The sequence below is a fragment of the Calonectris borealis genome, chromosome 1, assembly GCF_964195595.1.
Source record: "Calonectris borealis chromosome 1, bCalBor7.hap1.2, whole genome shotgun sequence".
In the NCBI taxonomy this organism is placed as follows: domain Eukaryota; kingdom Metazoa; phylum Chordata; class Aves; order Procellariiformes; family Procellariidae; genus Calonectris; species Calonectris borealis.
In genome coordinates, this window is record NC_134312.1 from 147,178,381 (window position 1) to 147,200,400 (window position 22,020).

General features: G+C 36.8%; 2 protein-coding genes across 3 annotated transcripts in view; one reads left to right on the plus strand and one right to left on the minus strand.

Moving 5' to 3' along the window:
• Window positions 1-22,020, minus strand: part of INPP4A (inositol polyphosphate-4-phosphatase type I A) — a 290,343-nt gene that overhangs the window by 59,404 nt on the left and 208,919 nt on the right. The window lies entirely within an intron of this gene.
• Window positions 1-22,020, plus strand: part of TMEM131 (transmembrane protein 131) — a 103,821-nt gene that overhangs the window by 16,556 nt on the left and 65,245 nt on the right. For both annotated transcript variants that reach the window (XM_075134955.1, XM_075134960.1), the window contains exons 2-3: window positions 4,148-4,209; window positions 16,964-17,004. In XM_075134955.1, the coding sequence (XP_074991056.1) occupies window positions 4,148-4,209; window positions 16,964-17,004 (103 nt within the window). The remainder of the gene's footprint in view (window positions 1-4,147; window positions 4,210-16,963; window positions 17,005-22,020) is intronic.

Genomic DNA, 22,020 nt, shown 5'->3' on the forward strand with positions numbered 1-22,020 from the left:
CTTTTCCTTCTTTGGGCCGTGAACACCCTAATAACATTTAAAGTTTGACTAATAACTATTATAATCAGCCTTCAGGGCTTCAATTGCCTGCAGGGTCAGGAAGAAATTATTTTCCCGATGTGTAATTTGGCTTCTTCGCTGCTGAATTGTGCAGTGGCAGATCATGCTGTGACAGCTGAAATGCTTCCTACCCCAAATGTAACGTTGTGCCCCTCTCATAGCAGTTGCCAGTCACGTGGCAGGGGTGCCTGAAATGGCACAGTCAGCAGTTCTTAATTTGCTGCAGTTTACTATTCTGGAGTATTAAAGTATTGGCTGCAATGTTAGACCGATAATGGAGCATGATGGTATCAGCCTGGACTTTGGGAAGAAGTTTTTCCAGGAGGAATTGTTAGGGACTTTGCAGAAACAGTCATCTTCCTCTGTAGCATGGGGAATGGTTCACCTAGTAAAGCATGCCCAAGTGATCTCATACTTAATTGCTTGCAGAGTCTTTTGGCATTGGTAATAACCTATTCTCTATTGGTGACATACATATTTTGTGTAAAGGGACAGAAAAGACTATTTTTGGACTTGCACTGCAAAAGTTCGTGAACTTACTTAGCTCAGGTAGTACAAGTGCAAATGGTGAGCGACGGCTTCTAATTCTGGAATGGGCAAGTACTCGGAAGCATTCTGCTCTTTGGGCACAAACTGCATTTCGCTTTGAAGAAGCCTTTGTCCTTTCTGTGGTCCATATTGGACAGTTTGAGAGCTGCTCTTACAGGGATTTGGGTGATTCTTTATGACTCGTCAGTGGAGCTTTTTTAAAATGTAATTGGCTTTGCCTCATTTGAATGAGGTGACTCGTTGCTTCATCCTGAATTGAGAGTCTGAGAAGTCAGTTGCAAAAACAAGCTTTCATCTCGCGAAGGTGTAGATATTTACTTGTCATTTCCTTGCTTTGATGAAATAACCGATAAAGCAGAAACAAAGGCTTGAAAGTTAGTCTAAAACAAGGTAAAAAGTATAACCACAGAAACTTCATCAGAGTCTGAGTTGAGATGCGACTGCTGCAAAATGGCCAGCAGCCAAGCTTTGCAGTGCATCTGACTTCACCTGGCACTAACTGTCATCTGCTCTCTGAAAACATTTCTTAAATGATATAATGATGAATGGCACTTCTTTTTAACAGTGTCATCTGCTCAGAATGTTCTGTAACATCTGTTGCTTTGTTCATAAGGTGCAACAAAGATGAAATAACTGCAGAGTGGCTGAGAAAGTGTTTGGGGTTTACAGAAGGGCTGCCTGTGTTCAAGCTGCTGCTTGGGTAGAAGGCTTTGGCTTGTTTCTGTGAGCTTCTGTGCGTGTTATCGTTACAGAAGAATCATTGCTACTTTCTGCTCTTTGTACCTACAGTGTGTCACATTTAAAACAGAGGAAAAAAAGCCTCAGGAAAATATTGAGAATTTGTAATTTTATGTAAAAACATACATTTGAAGAAACAACCTTTTGTGTTTTACTGCTGTTTTACTGATGATAGATTATGAACATAAAAAGCCGTTTTCTAATGAATTTTTTGTTTGTGCCTGATGTCACAGTCAAGTTCTGTGTATTCTTTGTTCCAGAGCAGAAAGCTAGAAAATGAAAGAATGCCAAAAAGCCCAACCTCAGAGGTGCAATTCCTTTTGAATGTTAGGAAGGCGTGCTCTTATCAATAAATTATTTTATTAAATTGTTTGTTAAACTTGCAATAAATCAAATACATGAGAAAACAGAATTTCATTCTGGATTTGTTCCTAAGTTAAAAATGGAGAATTTTCCCTCCATATCAGCTAATCTGTAATTTTGTTTTTTTGCACAGAGTATAGGCATGACATTTCTATGAAGTTGTGATTAATTGTCATATTTTGCTTTTTAACCTAACATGTCAAAGCTTTATTTTCTTACTTCTTGCGCTGCAATTCACTTATAGATTTTTGAGTGGTTTTAAAGACAAGATTAAACAGTGACTTGAATGTCTTACATATGTATTGCCAGTTAAATTGACAAGAATGCACTTGTTCTTTGTTTCTAGGATTAAACTTCAAACTGATAGACCTACTCCAGTAATTTAAATTTTAAAAGCCCAAATCTCCATAAGCTGTAGGACTTGATCTCGTAATAGCTGCTTAAATGCTGTTTTGGTTTGGTTTGTTTTTTTTTTTTTTTTTAATCTCTTGCCCTATGTTCTATATAGTTCTTCAATATAAATGATTGACCAAACCCCCAATTCTTGGATTAAGGATGACTTGTTTGTTTTGAAAATCATTAAGGTAAAAACAATAAATACACAACACAAAAAATGTCTAAGGTATTGCTGACATGCCTGACTAGTACCGCTCACGTCACTGTTAATGTTGCAGGACATGCATATTGTTTATAATCTGAGGCCCCCCCTTCCCCTCCCTGGTGATTTTCACACTTCACATGAGCTGGGCTGCTTTCTTGGCCTGTGTCACTAAAGGTTAGAATTATGAGGTATGGTAGCTTGGAAAGTAATTGTATAAAATTTTGTTGTTTGGAGGTTTTGGTTGGTTGGTTGGTTTTTTTGCATACCAAAAGAGACTTTTGGAAATGACAGCAGCAATCTTTGTTTTATGTTAACTTTCACTTTTGGTCATGTGAAAGCAAGGTTGTGGAGTTTGTACCTTTTAGGAGAAGATACCAAAATATAGGGGGAGTCAGGGATGCAGAATGGGATGTGCAAACAGTGATATGTTAAGTAGCAGATTGAATTTTGGGTACTGAGTGAGGTGTCACTAAAGCAGCCAGTGAGGAAATGCTTGGGACAAATATGTGTCAAAAATAGTGTTTCTCTGTGTGGTAGGTAGGTGCCTTTACTCCTGTCTGCCAAGAGTGTTTTTTTCTTATTTTTGCTTTCTGAAAGTAATGTCACTTTTTCTTTTAAAACATTATAGAGACAAGTGGCAATGTTGGTGGCCTTATAATAGTTGTTCTTGTTAGAACGCTGCCCTTCAAAGTGGGAGATCAAGGTTTAAATCTCCTTTTTCATACTGGGATTCAAATTCCATCTTCCAGAAGCACACACTATGCTTCTGTGTGCTGGGAAATCTTTAACTTCTTCCACTAGAAGTTGTTCCTCTTTGCAGAAAGAGAGGTGTGTTCTCACTCTTGCAACTTCATGTAGCTGAATGGTAAAGGCAGTCATAGAAAAAGGTTGTAGGGTAGGTGAGGAGTTATTTATAGGGATTTTTTTTTTAATACAATTCTCTAGTTTGAGATTTTACTGTATTTTATCCTAAAGACGTGCTTTTTTGTGTGTGTGTGTGTGTATAGTCTTTTGGAGATTAAAATATAGACCTGTTTGAACTTTTCTTTCCTCTTTAACTCATGTTCATTCTTTTACAGATTATTATATTTTACAGGAAGGGCAATGCCCTTATTTCTTTGTCTTTAAAAGAAAGTAGCATTCCCTACATTTTGAGAGGAACTGAAGAACAATTGCCTGACCAAACATTTAGAGGAAATGAGTGGAGGAGGAATGCTTGATTTGCAGATCCTATATGAGACTGAGGCATGAACTTTTCATCAAGTTTAGTCATATGGTGCAAACACTTGTAAACTGTTTCAAATTTTATTATGTTACTGTCAAGATGGAGAGAGTTGTTGCCACGTTGAGGATTAGGGAACAGTGTGAACAAGGCTTTCCAGATGTACAGTTAAGATTTTAGGCGTATAAATGAAACTGAAATTCCGTTTTTAAGCGTCTGAATTCTTTGTGGGCTTAGATGCATTAAATTCAGTTGTTTAGGGACCCAGTCAGTCATATTGGTTGAAGTACTGAGTTAGCTTGGTACAGCCAGTCTTTTTAGGGAACCTAGAAGAAGTTGTTCACTTTGGAGTTAAACGTTTTTATGCCTAAAGACTGATTTGTGAAGTGTGGTACTTATTAATATGAACATCTTGGAATTGGACCTTTCAGAGGAAAATTAGTATCACAGATTTGTGTTTGGTATTTCCTTAGACTCTGCATTGTTATTTTGGTTTGTCATAGCTCTATCTACAAAACAAGGTACAGCAGATTTCAGATGTTTAGGTTGCTCTTTTTAATTTAGTAACAAAATTTCTTCTGTTAAGTAACTTAGTTTTTTGTTTTTCTTCGCAGCTTTCATCCAGTCAGATGGCATAATAGAAATGCTACGTTTTGATGAAGGAGACCTATTACAGGTATGTAGTCAGAGTAAATCATCTGAACTAGCAATGTTTCATCTTCTTTTTGATAGCTGCTTTTTGAAACTCATGGGTGAGAGGATTTTTGAAAATAAGCAAGCATCAAACTTCTAGAGTTATTTTCAACAGTATGCTTTGATGTGTCCTGAGGTTCAGGTTCCCTGATCTTTTGTGTTGGGAAACTGGTGGAGTTTACCACAGGTTCTGTCTGGCCTGTTTGTCCAGGTTTTTTTTTTTTTTCCTCAGAAAAACAGGGGGATGCTTTGTGTTTAAGAGTCATCTTGATGCAGGTTTGGGATGCAATTGGATAGCACAACTAGAGGAACTGGGAAGTGTTGCAAGATTCCCAGGTATAAAGAGGCAGCCCTTGGGACCAACTCACCACTGCGTTTAAAGAAAGTTCAAATTATTGCAGTGAGGTAATTGCTGTTGCAAATATGAATTTTTCAGGTATAATGTTGCCATTCTTGCCAGCTTTCTTTTGGCATGAGTCAAAACAGATGAAAAGTTAACTTTAAAGAATACGTGCTGATATTTTGAGACGGTGGTATTTGGGATGAAAGACTTAGCAACGTGGCTTGATACTTTAGAGCTACGTAGTTCTGAAGTTCTATTCACTTGAATTTCACACGCATGCATTTTGTGGGTTGTATTTATGTTGAGAATATCTTGTGTTAAAATTCCTTAATGATGTTAGTCCTGGTAGTTGAGAGGGAGGAGAGCAGAAAGAAGAAAGCAATTAATTGTTTAAATTATTGGAACGTATGGCATGTGACTGTGTTTAACTTCATTAGTTACCAGTGCAGTGCTTGATTTACAATTCCTACCTCCTATCTAGTCTAGAAGAGTCAAAAAATGTAAAAGCTGTATAGTTCTGGGCTTGTGATAGTATTATTTGTTTCAGATTTATGAAGGTGTTTTTTCTTTTTCCCCCACCTACCTAAGTTGTTTGGGTTTTTTGTTTGGTTGTTTGGGGATTTTTTCCTTCTTCCACTGCTTGGTCCTTAATCTAAATCAAGAATAACTTATTACAGATTTTAAGATTATAATGTACAAGGATGAGATCCTTCAAAATGATCTAAACTGGTGACAGAAAAAGTTGCAGTTAATAACAAACACACCAACCCCCCCCTCCCAAAAAAAAAAATCCAAACACCAAACAAGCAAACAAAAAAGCCCCAGGTTCCTCATTAAACAGCTGTTTAGATGTCATGTGCTAAACACATTCTCATAATAGATATCTATGTAGGCTTATTTTTGGACATACAGATTAGAATGGCGGAAGTTTTCCATATAGTGGTTACAGTCTCCGTTATTGCAGTTTTCGACTAAGAATATTTCTTTCACTTGCGTGAAGATGCCACATGTCAGTATAAATATAAGAGAAAAAGATCACTAGGCTTAGTTTCTTTTCTTTCACATACTCTATTAGAATGTATTTTGTTCAACAAGAGTGGTTTAATAAAAATGACAGACAGGTGTTGGCCCAATTTTTAAGATGAAAATGATGTTGTCGAGTTCACTTATCTACATTTTAGGTGTGTTTTTTCCCCAGGATTCTTTTTTTTTAAATAATTAACTTCAGATTTGTAAGATTAATTTTATCTTATTTATTAATTTTAGCACTCTATTAATCACTATAGTTCTCAGGGCTAGAAAGTAATGGTGCTGCTGTGAACCACCTCAATAATTCATATGAAGATGGAGAAATAAAACAGGTTAATCATTCCAACTTTATTGCAAGATGCAACAGAGACAGGAAAATTAGTTTAAATATTATGGTGGGACAAAGTTAAGCAATTCTGGATGTTGCACTGTAAACTTCACAGTGCTTTGGATTGCGTTTGGCTGCCACTTATCCTAATACGCTGCTGAACATTTGATTTAAAACAAAGCAAGAGAGACAAAATTTCTAATGGTTTATATGTTTTATATTATGGTTGTGGCTCTTAAGCCGAAAATACCTACGTAAGTGAAACCGGTTCCTTTTAATTAGAATGATACAGCATGTTTTCTCTAGCTTACAATTTATTTGGTTTTTTTCCTGTAGATTTTAATATGGTGACCTCTTGTGACTGCTTACTGCAATTAAAAAATAAAACCAAAGCAAAAACGTAAAAACAGATTTACATCTTTGAACTGCAGTTACTAAAGTTTTAAACCTACTGTAATGTCACTGAATGTTTCTCTTTCAGGCTTTCCATAAGTTTTCAGAAATGTTTGTTGATTGTCAGTCATCCATCATTACAAAACAAATACGATGATGTAGTAGCAACTCAGTATTGTCTAATGTTATGTTACCTCCAGGTGATTTTTTTTTTTAAATATAAAAAATAACTAACTCAGTATATAAAGTGAGCAATAATTATTGAAGTGTCTAAGCCATCTCCAGTCTTGGTTTATTTTTCCCCCCCTCAAAGAATTTGCTATCTTTACAGTGGAAGTAAGCCCTTTTCTTGTTTGAAGGAATTGCTTTCCAAGTAAGGCAAATCAAATGCCGAGTCTTGCATAACTTAATCATTAGGGATGCCTGCCACCTCCCTTAGTTAGAGTATATCCTTTTGATACTGTTTTTTGTACTTGTTTGGACTACATACTATCAGTGAAACACTCCTTATGTGTTCCAAAACCACTGCACACAATCACATTTTAGGACTTCTGTTGTAAAAAAATAAATTAAATGTGTTGGAAAATTGGCTTTCATCAGACTGCCTTAAAACAGTTATTTATTGAAAGAGCATAAATCTTTAAATAATCTGTAAAAAAACCCCTTGCATTTAGTAAAAATAAACTAGCAATGGAAATTTCATTAGTTCATGCTAGTGGGTAACAGTAGCGAAGCAGAAACTGTACTTTTTGGGTGTGGACTTCCAGTATGCGGATTAGAAAGTGCTACACCATGTAGCTTTGCCCTCTGTTTTAACAGAGCAAAAGTGAGAATTTTATTCTTTAGTTTACATGTTTAGATTGAAGGTTTATATCTGAATAAATTTATGCTACTTCTGCCCATGGATTAAATTACAATAATGAGAGAATTTCCTACTTCTGTCTATTCTTCATATGAATCAGTCCCCTTAGGGACTCAACAACTTTTTGAACTCTTCAAATAACTTATTTAAATCCCAAACATAGGGTAAGAATTGTATTAATATAAATTGTCCATTGCTCAATGCAATGTAGGGTTTGTTTTTTTTTCTTTCTCTTCAATAGCAGGCAATTTGCAGATGTCTATATAATCGGTTGGCACTTCACAGAGTCATAGATTTGGTTGGTTGGAATGGACCTCAGGAGATCACCTAGTACTTTCTTCAGGTAGTGTTGTGTGTAGATGGACTACCCTTGGCAGATGCTTGACTCTTCTGTTCTTAAAACTTTTAGAGAAGTAACTTGTCAAAAGTTTCCTTAAGTACATATTTGTTTCATCTCTAAGCTGCTTCTTTTGTCTCCAGTATATATTCAGTTGTTTTTTTGTTAGTTTTCTTGCCCTCTTCATAATGATAATTTTGTTCTAAAAGACACCTATAGCTTCTTCATGCAAATTTTTAGAAACACCCTGTGACTTTCTTTACTGGATTTTTATTCGTTTACGCACTACTTAAAGCATAGCATTTAATTAGGACATTAGTACTCTGAGGCTTTGAGAAAGGACAGAGTAGTTGCTTCCCTGTGTAATAACATTTGTTTTAGTAATTCCAAAATGAGTTGTAAGTTTTTGACAGCATTTTGTTTGCTCATATAAGTTTGTATTTCACTATGCTCTCCAGACACATTCTTTTCTTTAGTGTACTACTGCTTAGTCAGTTGTTCCCAGTTTTAGATTTGAGCTCTCCTTCAGCTAAACTTCGCCTTGTCGGTGTTAGGCCCTGTCCTCCGTGTGTCCTGATTATTTGAACCCTTGTCCAGACCTGACAGATGCTTCAAGTCCCTGACAATGATGTCATCTGCAAATGTTAGGAGTGCTGAAATAAACTACAACTGTTACTTTTAATAAATTATCCTTTCATGTTAAGCCAACATACTGGCTCACTTTTTGAGGAATTCATTTTGAAAAGTGAACAGTAAAGTAAAATTTATTTTTCAGAGCAAAGTTTTCATTTGCTTTTAGTTCATAGAGGACTGTTTCTCAGGTCATTCTATTTATTGTGAGAGCTCTTGCCTTGGGTATCTAATGTTTTCTTGCACAATGTAGTTGGGGCCACTATTTTCCAGAGTGAGCAATCTTCTATTCAGACTAAGTGTTTGGAAAGTACTTCTGCTTATGTAGTAGTATTTTTAAAGTAGCGTATTCCTACAATGAAAAAGGAAAATTGTAAGACTCTTCAGTCAGATTCTCTTAACATGAATCACTTACCCTTGCTGCAATAATCGTAAGTGTATGAAATGCTTTTTTACAGGCGAACTCCTGGAAATTATTCTACTGATACTTACTGGTTTGCAGAATAGCTAAAATAGGGGAAAAAGAAAACCTGTGTGGTTATATTCTTAAGACATATTTGCTGTCTTTGTTCATAAACTGCTGTAAACTGCTAGTCACAAAAGCTGGTAATGAGAATTACAATGGTCCTAAATGTCAAATAGACAGAACCTTAACATGACTTGCGGTGGCTTTGCAACGAGGAAGCTACGGGACTGAGTTACATGTGTGGGAATCAGCAATGCTGATCTCTTACTGGAGGAATTTTAGTGTTTTCTACATGATCTGTACTTCATTCCATATGGCACAATAAAGAAGTGTCTTAACAGAAGTGGCAACCGTTCGGTTCTGGTGTATCAGCAATAGTGTTTTCAGGGTGTAAAGTTTAAATGTATTTTTTTTTATTACCTCAAATTTTCATATTGTATGTTGACTTTTGAAAGGGTTTTGATAGGATCTCCATTAATATCCATATAGCCAAACTGCTAAGATACAGACCGCGTAAGTGGACAATAAAGTGGCTGGACCATTGACGTCGATGGGTGTACTCTACAGTACAAAGCTCAGCTGGCAGTCAGTTACCCATGATGGAGCTTCATACTGAGGACAATATTGCTCAATGTCTTCATTAGTAGCCTGGATGATGGTACTCTCAGTACCAGAGAGCACTCTCAGTAAGTTTGCGGATGCTACCAAATTGGGCAAAGTAGTTGATACACTGGAGGGGAAGGCTACTATTCAGAGGGACTTTGGCAGGCTGACAGGAACCTCATGACATTCAGCTAAGGCAAATGCAAGTCCTGCACCTGGGAGAGAATAACCCTGTGTAACAGGGCAGGCTGGGTGGTGACTGGCTAGACAGCAGCACTGTAGAAAAGACCTGGCTAGACAAGAAGTTGAACATCAGTTAGCCGTGTGCCCCTGTAGCAAAGAACGCTGCCAGCCTTCTAAACTGTATGAACAAATGTGGAGCCAGAAGATAAGCGGTGTGATTTGCTCCCTGCTTAAGCACTCGTGGGGCTGCAGCTGGAGTACTGTGGCCAGTCTGGGCTACCCAGTAACAGGAAGGCACTGACAAACTGGAGCAAGCACAGCAGAGGGATACCAGGATGATCAGAGGGCTGGAATGCTTCTCACGTTAGGATGTGCTTCTTCAGCCTTTAGAAGAGAAGACCAAGGGGAAAACTATGTGTAGAATTGACAAGAGCCAGATTTTTCATTGTGCACAGTGGAAGGATGAGAAGCTTTGGACACAAATTTCAGCATGGGACATTCCAAACCCATGTAGGAAAAAAGCTTTTAAACTTGAGGGGGAGCAAACACTGGACCAGGTTACTCAGAAGTTGTAGAATTTGTGTCTTTGGGGTTATTCAGAACTTTATGGCCCAAAACCAGGAGTGACCCGCACTAACTAGACCTCCCCTGAACAAGGGTTGACTAGATGGCCTCTGGAGCTTCCTTTCAATGTGTTTGATTTTTATAAGAGAATAAAAGCCATCTCAGTTCATTGTCATTGCTTACGAGCAGCTGAAGTCCTTCTGTTGCTCAGAAAAAAATTGCAGTTTCTTCTTCTTGTACAAGAATTGCCATCCCCAGGCTTTAGTTTAAAAATAACTAATTGATGCCCAGGAGTAAGTGACTGTTGCAAAACCAATGTCAGTAGCATGTGTTGCATCAGCTAAAGTCAACTGATGTTTTTGTTTCCTTATGTGAGTTTGGGTCATGAAAGAGCATGGCAAGAATGACTCAATTCAGTCCACTTTCAGCTACCTTCCAGATTACAGCATTCATTTTTTTCATTACCTTAAGCAAGATATTCATCATTAATTATATTTCTTTTAATTATCATACTTATTAGCATAGAGCTCATGAATGCAGCAACGAAGATTTAAGCTGCCATCTACATGTTGGTTTTGTAGCTGTTTCTCAACATTTAGTTGCAAGCGGCACACAGCTTTTCTACGAGAAGGAACCAGCCTTACTATAAAATAACTGTGTAAAATGTTCATACAAAATGAAAACTGAAAGAGTCTTTTAAATTAGTGCGGATACTCTTGTGTAGGAATACAGAAAGCTTTGGTTGTTGAGAATTTTGGTAACATGAAAGAAATGTATTTGGTGTCCAGAAATCTCAGGTCTTGATTAAGAGGGCTTCCCAGCTTTGCCCCCGCCACCATCCTTGTTTAAGACTTTGGGGCTTTAATTCAGTTGCTTAAACATAGGTAACCAGTGCTATTTGAGATGCCCTGGGCTGTCCCAGACATCTATATGGACCTGGCAGATATGGCACAGGGCATAGGAGAAACTGTGTGCCCTTCTGGATGACAGTCTGAGACCAGGCAGGTTGCCTTAGGACACTAATCTCAAGTGGCAGCAATGCCTATGTTTAGATGACTGAATGTAGTGCTAGGTAATATGACCTCTTACCTAGAAGTGAAGAATAGCTATTATAACAAACTGGTGAGACATTAAAATGAACCTATTTGTTGTTGTTGTTGTTTGGTTATTTTTTTGGTGGGATTTTTTGCTTTTGTTTTCTGGCTAAAGTTAACAACCATAGGTATATCTTTAGAGACAGCCTTCAGACCTGTAAGGTGTGGGTTTTGATTCTCCATGCGTGCAAGATTGTTGTCTGGTATAGTTCCACAACTGTACTGAGTCTGTAAGGTGTGCTTTCAGCTACAGATTCTCTGTGAAAACTTTCTTGAGCATATGAGCCTCTGGAGAGAAATTGTAAGTCTTGAAATGGGTGCTGGCTGACTGCCTTCAAATTTTCTAACTCTGTGCAGATTGTTTCAAGATCTTTATTCTGAAATCCCTTTGGTTTATAGTTTAATCCTTCTAGGGTTATATAAGAGAGAAACTAAGGTAGGCAACTGTTAGTAGCTAAATGTATATGCTATCTTAAAATTTAAAAAAAAAAAAAAATTAAAAAAATCATCTATCTCCAGGACTTGAAGACAGCCTTTTGGGTGGAAGGTTTATAAACCCCCAGTACTGGTAAACGGGGTGATTTTTCCCTCTCCTCCTGCTTTTTCCCACTCAGTTGTCTATGTCTACTGTTTCTTTTGTGCTGACCTTAGTTTTTGTTGTTGGGCAGTCAGTTGGATCAGGAAATTAATCCAATTGAATTTTTTTCCCTGTAACTTAGCTTATTATATCTCTTGAAATAATAATAGTGTTCACATGCAGCCTTCTTCCTGATCTGTACGTTGCAAGGTAGTATTTTGTTATTTGTAATACTTCTCCCGTACAGATAAGATATAATAAAATTTTCCTATAAATCATATTTTGCTAATGCTGCTGTATTACAGATGTATCCTTTACAGGAGAAAAGAGTAAACTGTATTTATTCAAGAGCATAGTTTTATTTCTCTTTACCTGATAAACCAGCAGTATTCAACAAAACCTACACTTTAAATAGTGGATTGATCTGGTACACGGTTTTAGTTCTTGGCATTTATGTTTAACAGTTTTGTGCAGTCACACAGGAAAAATAGCATACCAGACTGCAGCACAGTAGGTCCACAGTTTTACTTGAAGATCAAATTTTAAAAAAGTATTTAGAACATGTAACTGAACACATTTGTATGTTTTTGTTTACTGCACGACTCTAAAGATTGACGTGTAATAAAAATGAGTGGTAATTATAGAAACTGCCACATGAGATTTATTTTTGGTTTAGTTCCATGATGCTATGGTTGATGAGCTACTGAAGTTGGTATGCTACTTCTTTGCTCTTGATTGACTCTGAAACAACCAACGAAAAAAAAAAACCAAAACAAAACCCACACAACAAAATACCCACAAAAAAACCAAAAAGCAAACAACCCCCTGCTCACAACACAAAAAGTGTCATTGAAATGAATCTCATTTTGCTTGTATTTACAGACATCTGAAAGCAAAAACCAGGCTTTTCCTTATAAGTGTGAATCTTTGATGGATTTTTGCTTTTAAATGTTTCAGACATATGATGTCCTACCAAAGCGATTTCTGATTTTGAACTTTATGTACAGATATTACACTAATATTTTCATAGCAAATCTGTAATTTCAGAACATAGGAGGGAAAACTTGAGTGTATGATCAGCCAGAGAATTTAACTCCCAACAGTTAACTACTGCCATGGCTATGTAGCAGTTCAGCTGTTGGCAATGATGTGTATTTCCATTTGTTTTGGTATTTTTCTGGAGTTAAATCTGATCTCCACTGCCCTCTGTCTAAAAGTTGGCCTGGGTGGGGTCTTAGACTAAGACTAATACGAGGAGTATTGACTGCCAGTTATGATGCTTAAGAGCGTAGATAACAAACAACTTCCTCTACCGAATAATTTAAAACTTAATAGAACACACTCTCTTGTTAAAGCCAAAACTGGTTGTCAAGGATGGGGCAGTGTTGGTAATGACTATTTTGGTTGCCCTGTCATAGGATCTGAACCTGTTAGCTCCATCATCTGACTGTCAGGTAACTGCTGGTAATTTAATCACGTGCTTCTTTAGTTATGTTTCTAAAGAAAAATCAATTATTGAAAGGAAGGCTGTATTTAATTTTGGTGAATAATGCACTTTCAGACACATTGGTAAGGAATACAGGGTGTTTATATATCTGTTAACTTCATAGAGTTTGGTTGTTGTCGTGGTTTAATCCCAGCCGGCAACTAAGCCCCACCCAGCCGCTTGCTCACTCCCCCCCCAGTGGGATGGGGGAGAGAATCGGACGAGTAAAAGTGAGAAAACTCGTGGGTTGAGATAAAGACAGTTTAATAGGTAAAGCAAAAGCCGCGCACACAAGCAAAGCAGAACAAGGAATTCATTCCCTACTTCCCATGGGCAGGCAGGTGTTCAGCCATCTCCAGGAAAGCAGGGCTCCATCACACCTAACGGTTACTTGGGAAGACAAACGCCATCACTCCGAACGTCCCCCCCCTTCCTTCTTTTCCCCCCAGCTTTATATGCTGAGCATGACGTCATATGGTATGGAATAGCCCATTGGTCAGCTGGGGTCAGCTGTGTCCCCTCCCAATGTCTTCTGCACCCCCAGCCCACTCGCTGGTGGGGTGGGGTGAGAGGCAGAAAAGGCCTCAACTCTGTGTAAGCACCGCTCAGCGGTAACTAAAACATCCCTGTGTTATCAACTCTGTATCCAGCACAAATCCAAAACATAGCCCCATACTAGCTACTGTGGAGAAAATTAACTCTATCCCAACCAAAACCAGCACAGTTATATAACAATATTTCACAGGAACACTGTCTCAGCAATTTTTGGCTGTCTCCTTCCAGTAGGCAGGAAAGTCAGTGATGGGAATGCACAGCATGGAAGAATGGAACTGGCAAAATCAGGAGAAGAATGGCTGTAAATGACTGTGCTGTAGTAAAAAAGAGAGATATATGCAGTTGTTTGGTAGGGAGGAATAGCAGATTATTTCAGTTAGTAGAGAAAACTCTCAAAATGGATTTGGGTCATTTTGGGGAACATCTGCATTACTGGTTGTATTGTATAGATCTTCAGATCCAAAATTTCCTCGCCTTATCATCAACACTTGGAGCGTACCACTTGCTACACGCATCAGAGGTGTTCAGAAAGCTCATAAATGCTGAGACTTACTGAGCAATTTGTCTGTTAGCCTAGGTCAGTGGTAGCTGGCTGTGGTGATGATCAGCGTGCCTCTCAGCTGCAGGCAAATAACTCAGGCTGTTTAGTCCTCATAAGCAAGCATAGCCTGTTTCTATTGAGTAGGCTGTGCAGCATCTCTTGCAGAGCCCTCAGAGCCAGGTGTAGTCTGATGTGCTTTTAGAGAGAATGGGTGCATCTGCAAGCTGTAGGCAATAGTTACGCATGTTAAAATAAAAAATAAAAAAAGAAAAAGAAAATTGGAAAAGCAGACAGTGATTCATTTTATTTATGATAAAATATAATAATTTTTTTATGATTTATGGTAGAAAATCATGCTTACCTTTTCTGTTGATATGAAATGATAGATTTATGATAGAATAGTAGATTTTAAGAATAAGCACACATAATTATAAGTAGCTGTTTGAAGCTTATTAAAAGCACTTTTAAAATACTCAAGCAATATGTATTTTTATAAATATGTATTTTTATAAAATCATGCTATTGTGAGGAAATCACTGGCTTAATGATTTGAACAAGTGCTTGTATGAAGTGTTAAACCAGCTTTTGATGGCACAAGTTCTTTTTGGATGGAGAGAAAATATTTTCGGCTGATTCACTTTGATTCAGTTTCCTATCTATTTTTTTAAGTTGAGAAATTAATGGGTAGCAGTTTAAAACTGGAAGGTTTGCGCTCATCTTTCCAGTCTGAGGAAAAAATAAGGTATGGAAGCAGAGATCTGTTTTTTCTGATTAAATTCTTTAGATTTTGGAGCTAATCAGTTAACTTGTTAGGCAGTACTTCCTAGGAAGTTTTAGATACAAAACATTTTGTATCTTAAGCATTCATCAATTAACTACAAATGATTTTAAATTTCTGCTTTCTTCATTTTAATTGAATTTCTCTTACTATTCTGAAACAATTCACTATAGGTTGTAAGTATTTACTTATATCTTACTAGAAATAGAAAAGGGAGGGTGACATAGGAAATTAAGAAGCTGAACTAAAAGCTTATCAGTATGTGAGTAGTATACCTTAGCTAGGAAAACTTAACGGAAAGATTTGCAAGCCAGTGTATGAAAAATAAGAAATGCCGTGTTTTCCTAATTACGGTACAAATGTAATACATAAGTTTAAATGAAAGGCTTGCTGAGTTTAAATGAAAACTTGCTGATTTTTAAATTATAATAAAATTGGCAATATAAAACAACATACTTTGTCTCTTAGCATTCTGTTCAGTGAGGAAAAACTGCACTGGTCATGCTGTACTGCAAAGCGTAATTTCATGTGAATCTCTTCCTCCTGCAATGTCCCTTTAGCAAGGCAGTCTACCCCTCTATTTCAGATGTTTTAAAACAAAAAAGCTAATTGATGCTCTATCTAGACTTTTAAAATTGCAAATAAATCCTCAAATTACAAACAGATCAGCTTTGTTTTACAATGGTAAATAATACACTTCCAACTTTCTTTAGTATGATGTAAATTGCAGGGTTAATAAACCAAATAATTTCGTTTTAAATACGAAACACTGCTTAGATTTACAGTCCAGAATTGATCCTTGACATGAATCAAACATTAATGTTTGTGGACTAAGTGGTTTAATAGTAGTAATTATAAAATTTCAAAGAAGTGTCTCTGAAAAGCAAAATAAAATATAGATTCTTTTGTTGGAGGAATTTTTAACTAAAGATAATTTTTAAAAAATTATTTTAAGAAAAAATACTTTTATCTTAAGAAAAACAAGGAAAGAAAGTGTAATTTGTAGTTGAAACAGAAATCTGTGAAGTGCCCAGCCAAGAGACTTGATTTTAGTTCTGAAATGACATGAAAAATTCGCATTCCCCTTGCAAACAAACGACATCCTTCTACTAGAGGTGAACTGTGTCAGATGAGCCAAGGTGCACCATAGGCTTTATCAGACCTGTAAGCTTTCTTCCCACTCCCAGAAGATAAATATTCGTTTTGGCCATGAAATGCCTTTAAGAGAAGAACTGAAATCCTCAATTTGATCCCCAAATCGTATGGGAAGACAGAAGTTTTCAAAGTCAATATGTTTTAACATTAGTTGTATCGGCAGGACGTTCCATACGCAGCCTTCTAAACCAGTTCGGATTTCTTAGACAAGGGTAAGCTAGTTGGAATTTCCTAGACAACCTAAGCTCCTCGTTTTCAGGTAATTAACTGTTATGTCCAGCAGAGTGGTAGTAGAGGTATGAATAATAGAGGCTAGAAGATCATTAGCAGGGAAGGAGATGAAGTTTCCTAATCAAATGGAGATTATAGCGTTCTTTGTTTTCTAGTTCGTTAAATTACACCGGTGAAATAATTGCTTGACTGTTATTTGTTTTATATGCTTTTCTTTGTAATTTGTTTCTTACATGTATGCTAGGTTTTTCTTTCGCTCCCTACAATGTTATAATTTCTTGGACTTTTTTCCTCATCTCAATTTTTAAGTTGTTAAGTTGCTGCTTGTCTTACAGTTTGTAGGAGTTCCTACCACTGGAACTGACTGCAGTTCTTGTCCAGAGGCAAACAGTCTTTCGGTAGAGACTTAATTTCTTTAAGTAATTAATTGGAAAGAGCCAATTTGCATTTCCTGCTCCAAATCAGAACTACTTCTTTTGTCTTTCAAGATCTGATCTACTAACTTGTTACAGTTGCTGGGTGTTTTTGCCCACAGAGTATAATGCCATCAGTGTCTTAAATGGAAAATTTTTTCTTTTACAGACTGAGACAACAATAGGCCTCAGTTCATATCAACAGAAAAGGTAAGCATGGTTTTCTAAAAGTTTAATACAGCCATCCTATTGCGAGATTTATGATATTTTTCATAAGAATAATAAAATATTATTGTAAACAAGATCAAATACAAATTGTGTAATTTTTCAATTATTTGTCTCATACAGAGGAAATTTAAACTAAAATGTAAACTGATTTTTAATATTGGACAGCTAGATCACTTCACATATGGAATAAGAAATGGAAGAATTCTTTTTGTAATGTATACCACAGAGTAATTCTGTGTAAATAAAGAGGGTGTAAACTGAGACTCTGCTTGTAGATTTTTTTTTTTTTTTAAATCATCATTTTACTGAAGCTTTATTGAGAAAGGAGTGGGTTTGTTTACCTGCTTGGGTCCTTTTGAAGAACAATTTTATGATGTTACTTTCAGTAGATTCTTCCCCATTCTCCCCCCTTCCAGCCCCTCCCCGCCCTGAAAGACATAATCTGTTATCGAAGAACTTTGCATGTATAGTATCTGAGAAGGAAAAGAAGTGGCCTCTTTTTTTCTCTGGTCCCTAATTTTTCTCTGTAGACTTCTCAAATATTCCTGTGTATTTAATGAGTACATTGAACAGTAATAATGAAGCTTCTTTCTTATACAATAGCGTCAACAAACTGTCATGTAAAACACAGCATATTTTCAGTAAATACAGCTAGATTTCTTTTTCACGGGGAAAAAAATTTCCTTCCCAGGAAATCTAGTAAAAGGACTATTCTTTCTTCATTTCAAATGAGTATATGAAAAGTTCTTATTTTACTATGTATATAGTTGCTTAAACATGGGCTTAAGAGCATTCTCTTTGCAACGAATTTTGAAAAATCTCTGGAAAAAAGCAACGTTTTTCATTTTACACTTAAAAGCCTTGATTCTATTTGTATCACTTGCCACCAGTCTCTGCTGCCTTCTGATTAGATACGGACCTAAATCTTGCAATGTAAATCTCTTGAATTGTATGAAAATACTGTTGACTTTGGCTTACCTAGTACTAGGTTTCTAAGTATACTTGGAATTTAGGGTTTCAGGGGGAAAGAGTGAACATGAAGGTGCTGAAGAATCTTATGAGAATGTGGCAGGTCTTTCACTCCAGGTGAAATTAAAACATAAATTCACATTATCTTTATTGTGATAATGTAAAAGAGAAGAGTTAATATTATGTGTTGAAATAAGGCAGTTACTTCATATTTTGATCTGGAGCTTGAGGCAATTTGTATATTATGGTAATGTGAATTTTGTCAAACTTGCATTATACGAACTTCTCATTTGTTTTTTAATTTTAAAAGTTTACCTTAGTCATCCTCCATAAAACTTGAAACTTTGTGTGCTATACCTTCCCTGAATCTGTCGTCTTTCCCCTTCCCCAGCAATGGAGGCTCCTCTCTGCCCTTCAGGACTTCTATGAAGTCCCTGAAGTTAAACTTTCAACCTGGTGCTTTTACTAAACTATTTGTTTTCTATTTGCCTGTTAACATTGGATTAAGCAAGCAGAATATGCATTTCACTAAACTGCTCCCATAAATAATCACTTCCAAAGGTGTGTTCACTACTGGTTTCTCTGTTAACCACTTACACATACTATATGTACACCTCCGTGTGTGTAACTGTACTGTTACAGGAGAATGAGAAGAACACATGTAAAGTTACCATGCATTTAGAGTTAGTTGAATTTAATTTTCCTGGTTGCTGTAATCATACAAATTATAACATTTTGGTCAAGATAAAATAAAAATAGTTTTTTAAAGATCAAATTAAATATGCACTTTAAATAATTTGTTTACTAGGGGGTTTCCTCATTTTGCTATCTTAAACTGCTTGTGTGAAGCCCTGTGCTCATTACCCTGTAGTGGACTCAGACTTTGAACAGCAGTAAAAGAATCTCTTAAATTTCATTATTGAACTTCTCTTGTATGTTGAAAGATAAATAAGATGATCCTTAATGCTTCTGGAAGAACACAATCAAAGCAAATAAGTTACAGAGCAGTATAACTAATATTAACTTCCAAAACTTCCACTTCCGTAAGCCAAGTAGCTTAAGCTAAATGATCATTGTGTTCTTCTCTGTCATGGTTTGTAATATTAAATCAACTGGACAACAATCACAAACAACATGAGTGGTTTAAGATGCTAGTACCCTCGTTGTTGTTTACCTGTCCTTCCTGCCAAGGATTCTCTCTCCTGTGACAGAGAAAGTGAGTATGTGCCTGTGGCTCAGCTGCTGCAGTTCGTGGTCCAGTAACTTATTTTACCCTGCCAGCGATTATGGGTTTGTACATGGATTGTGAACTGGAGCTGTTGTGCTGTGGTTATTTGTTGCATTCTTCCAGGAGCTGTTAGGGGATTGCAGAATGGTAGGGGACACAGCTGTGGACAGGAACTTAAACAGCTGTAGCTATGCGCTGCAGTATGTCAGTCAGATTGCAAGTATGAAAACATGAATTTAGGAATGACAACTGAACTTGAGAACCACGATTAGTGTGTTTTATGTCTTGGGTAGAGTCAGACTTCATGCAGATAGTTTAAATGGAATAGTATCTTGTTTAAGTCATTGAGTCTCAATGGCAGAAAGAAGGTGCCTTTATTGGGACCTAGGGATTATGTGCAATTTTTTTTGTCTCCCAGGAAACAACTGAATTTGGTGGTCCTTGAGAATGAGACTGAGGCCATGGATTAGATATGCTTCCAGGATTTTTTATTTTAATTTCTCATCTAAGAGGATTGCTTTCTGTGTTTAAAATTTCAGTGTTCTAGAGTGTGTTCTAATAAAACACCAGTTCACAGATTTGAAAAATCTCCAGGTTTGCCAGGAAAAATAGTCCATTCCACTTCAGAGCTCTGGCCTATTTGGTGTTCAATCACAACGTGATAAAGATCTACATCGCAAACTCTTCAGTGCCATATTACAAAGTAAATACCCAATTTGTTGTCTGTCTCTCTCTGTCGTTATTGGTTTTACATGGATCTTTCTTTCAAGTATTATTCTAGGTGATTTTTTTTTTCAATGACATTGACAAAAACTCTAGGTTTCTGGTCCACATGCTTAACTTCTCTAAATGACTTGTCTTTCATTGGCTTATTAAAGATTATAATACCTCCTTCTTAGTATAGCTTGCAGATATTTCTTCCCTATCTAGACAGTTTATTCAGTTCTTTGATCTGCTTTTTAACACTAATTGGAAGGAGGGAAATGAACTAGCCATTTAATTTGTTTTGTCCTTGCCCATGGTCAGGTTACAGTGCATGTATTCAAGCTTCTCCTTGTTCTTTCCCCACCCTTTCCCCAGACAACCCCCTCAGGAAGTGTTAGCTTTGAAGTTTAACGTCTGATATAATGAGTATGATACAGGGTTAATGTTTGCATAACTGAGCCAACCACTAGCTGGGTGTAGTTTATGAAAAACTTTTGTTGCTAGTCTTTTTATTCATCTGCACTTATAGCAATGGCTACTGCCAGACACCGAAGTGGTCAAATGTTTTGTGGGAGTTCACTTTCTCACTGAAGCTGTGTTTAATACCCATATTTCTAAAATAATTTTAACTATAAAAATTTATAGTTAATATATTTTCTGATATATGCAGCTCAGCCTTATTTTTAAATATTAACAGGTCATGGATGCACTCAAGGAAATATGATTGGTTACTTACTTTTTTTAGCCAAAAATGTTGTGTCTTTGACGTGGCTCTTTCAAGGACGTTCTGGCGCAAAAAGTACCCACTGTGAGGTATTTGCCTGTTTGTCATTTTAAAAATTCACATTGTTATTTTTGGACACACTTTCATTTTATTTTGTGGTAATAGAAATAACAAAGTAGTGGCTTTCTAAGAGTTTGTGATGCTAAATAAAATCATGAGATCTCTTGCTATTTGACGGTTTAATGCCGTTGTCTTTATTTCTTGATGATTTATGGCACAGGAGAGGAAATAAAACCCTTTAAACAGCTGGTAAAGTAACGTGGGAAAAATACTAGTAGAGTAATGCTTAGATTTGAATTTTCCACAGTAGCAATTAAAGATAGTATGATAAGATGCCACAAAGCACAGACCTCCTCCAGAAATCCCAGAACAGGTAGAAAGGTAAAGTGAGGATACAGAGAAACAGTTACTGCCCAACTTTGCAGGAATCTTTAAATACTATATTTGACAAGCATTTTCTTCATCTCCAAATGCAGAGATGTGCATGGATTATTTAAAATTATGAGTGCCTAGTACTCTGTGATAAACAGCAAAACATTATAGCAGTGCTGCAGAATGTCCTGAGAAGAAAATTGTGTCTCAACACAGATCGACATCCATCTTTCCAGGCATTGATATTTTGACCATCTTTATTACTGCATCTGTGACTAACCTTATTGAGACATGAAGCTGCACTTCAGTGAATTGCATCTGGTGGTAGGTTGCTTCTGGGTAGTAGCAGTACAGTAGTTAGTAGTTGAGGTAAATGCCCTCTCACTTGAATGACAGAGTGGATGGTACAGCGAGGGTAATGATCATCTCAGGGACTGTGTGTTGTTCACTTCGCGTTTCATTTTTAAAATCAAAATTCTTACAGAAGGGAAAAAGTGTTGGGACCATCTTAAATCATTGCCAGAAACTAGTCGTTCCTGAAACTTCATAGATTCCCATGACTCCTGGCCAGTTCTTGGTCTGCTGGAGCTTGTTGGCAGATGTTACTAGTCTTCTCTTTCAGATGCATCTTTTCCTTTTCATGTTCTTCTTCTTGACTTTTAGAAAACTTGGAGGGGTGGGGAAAGAAAAATGTTTAAATTCTGATAGAAGACCGGGAGCCATAGCTCTACATGCATACAATATTAATTAACTTAAATGTCATTATGCTGTAAAGTTGCCCTACCCATGGGTGTATCCAGCCTTCAGTGAGCAAGTGCCCAGCAGAGCAGACATTATAATAATTTTTTAAGTCTGCTGCAAGTTGACTCATGTTGGGCCTTTCAGTAGGAAAAGTTTGGGAATTCCAATATTGCTTGTTCCCATTTGAATCTTATTACAG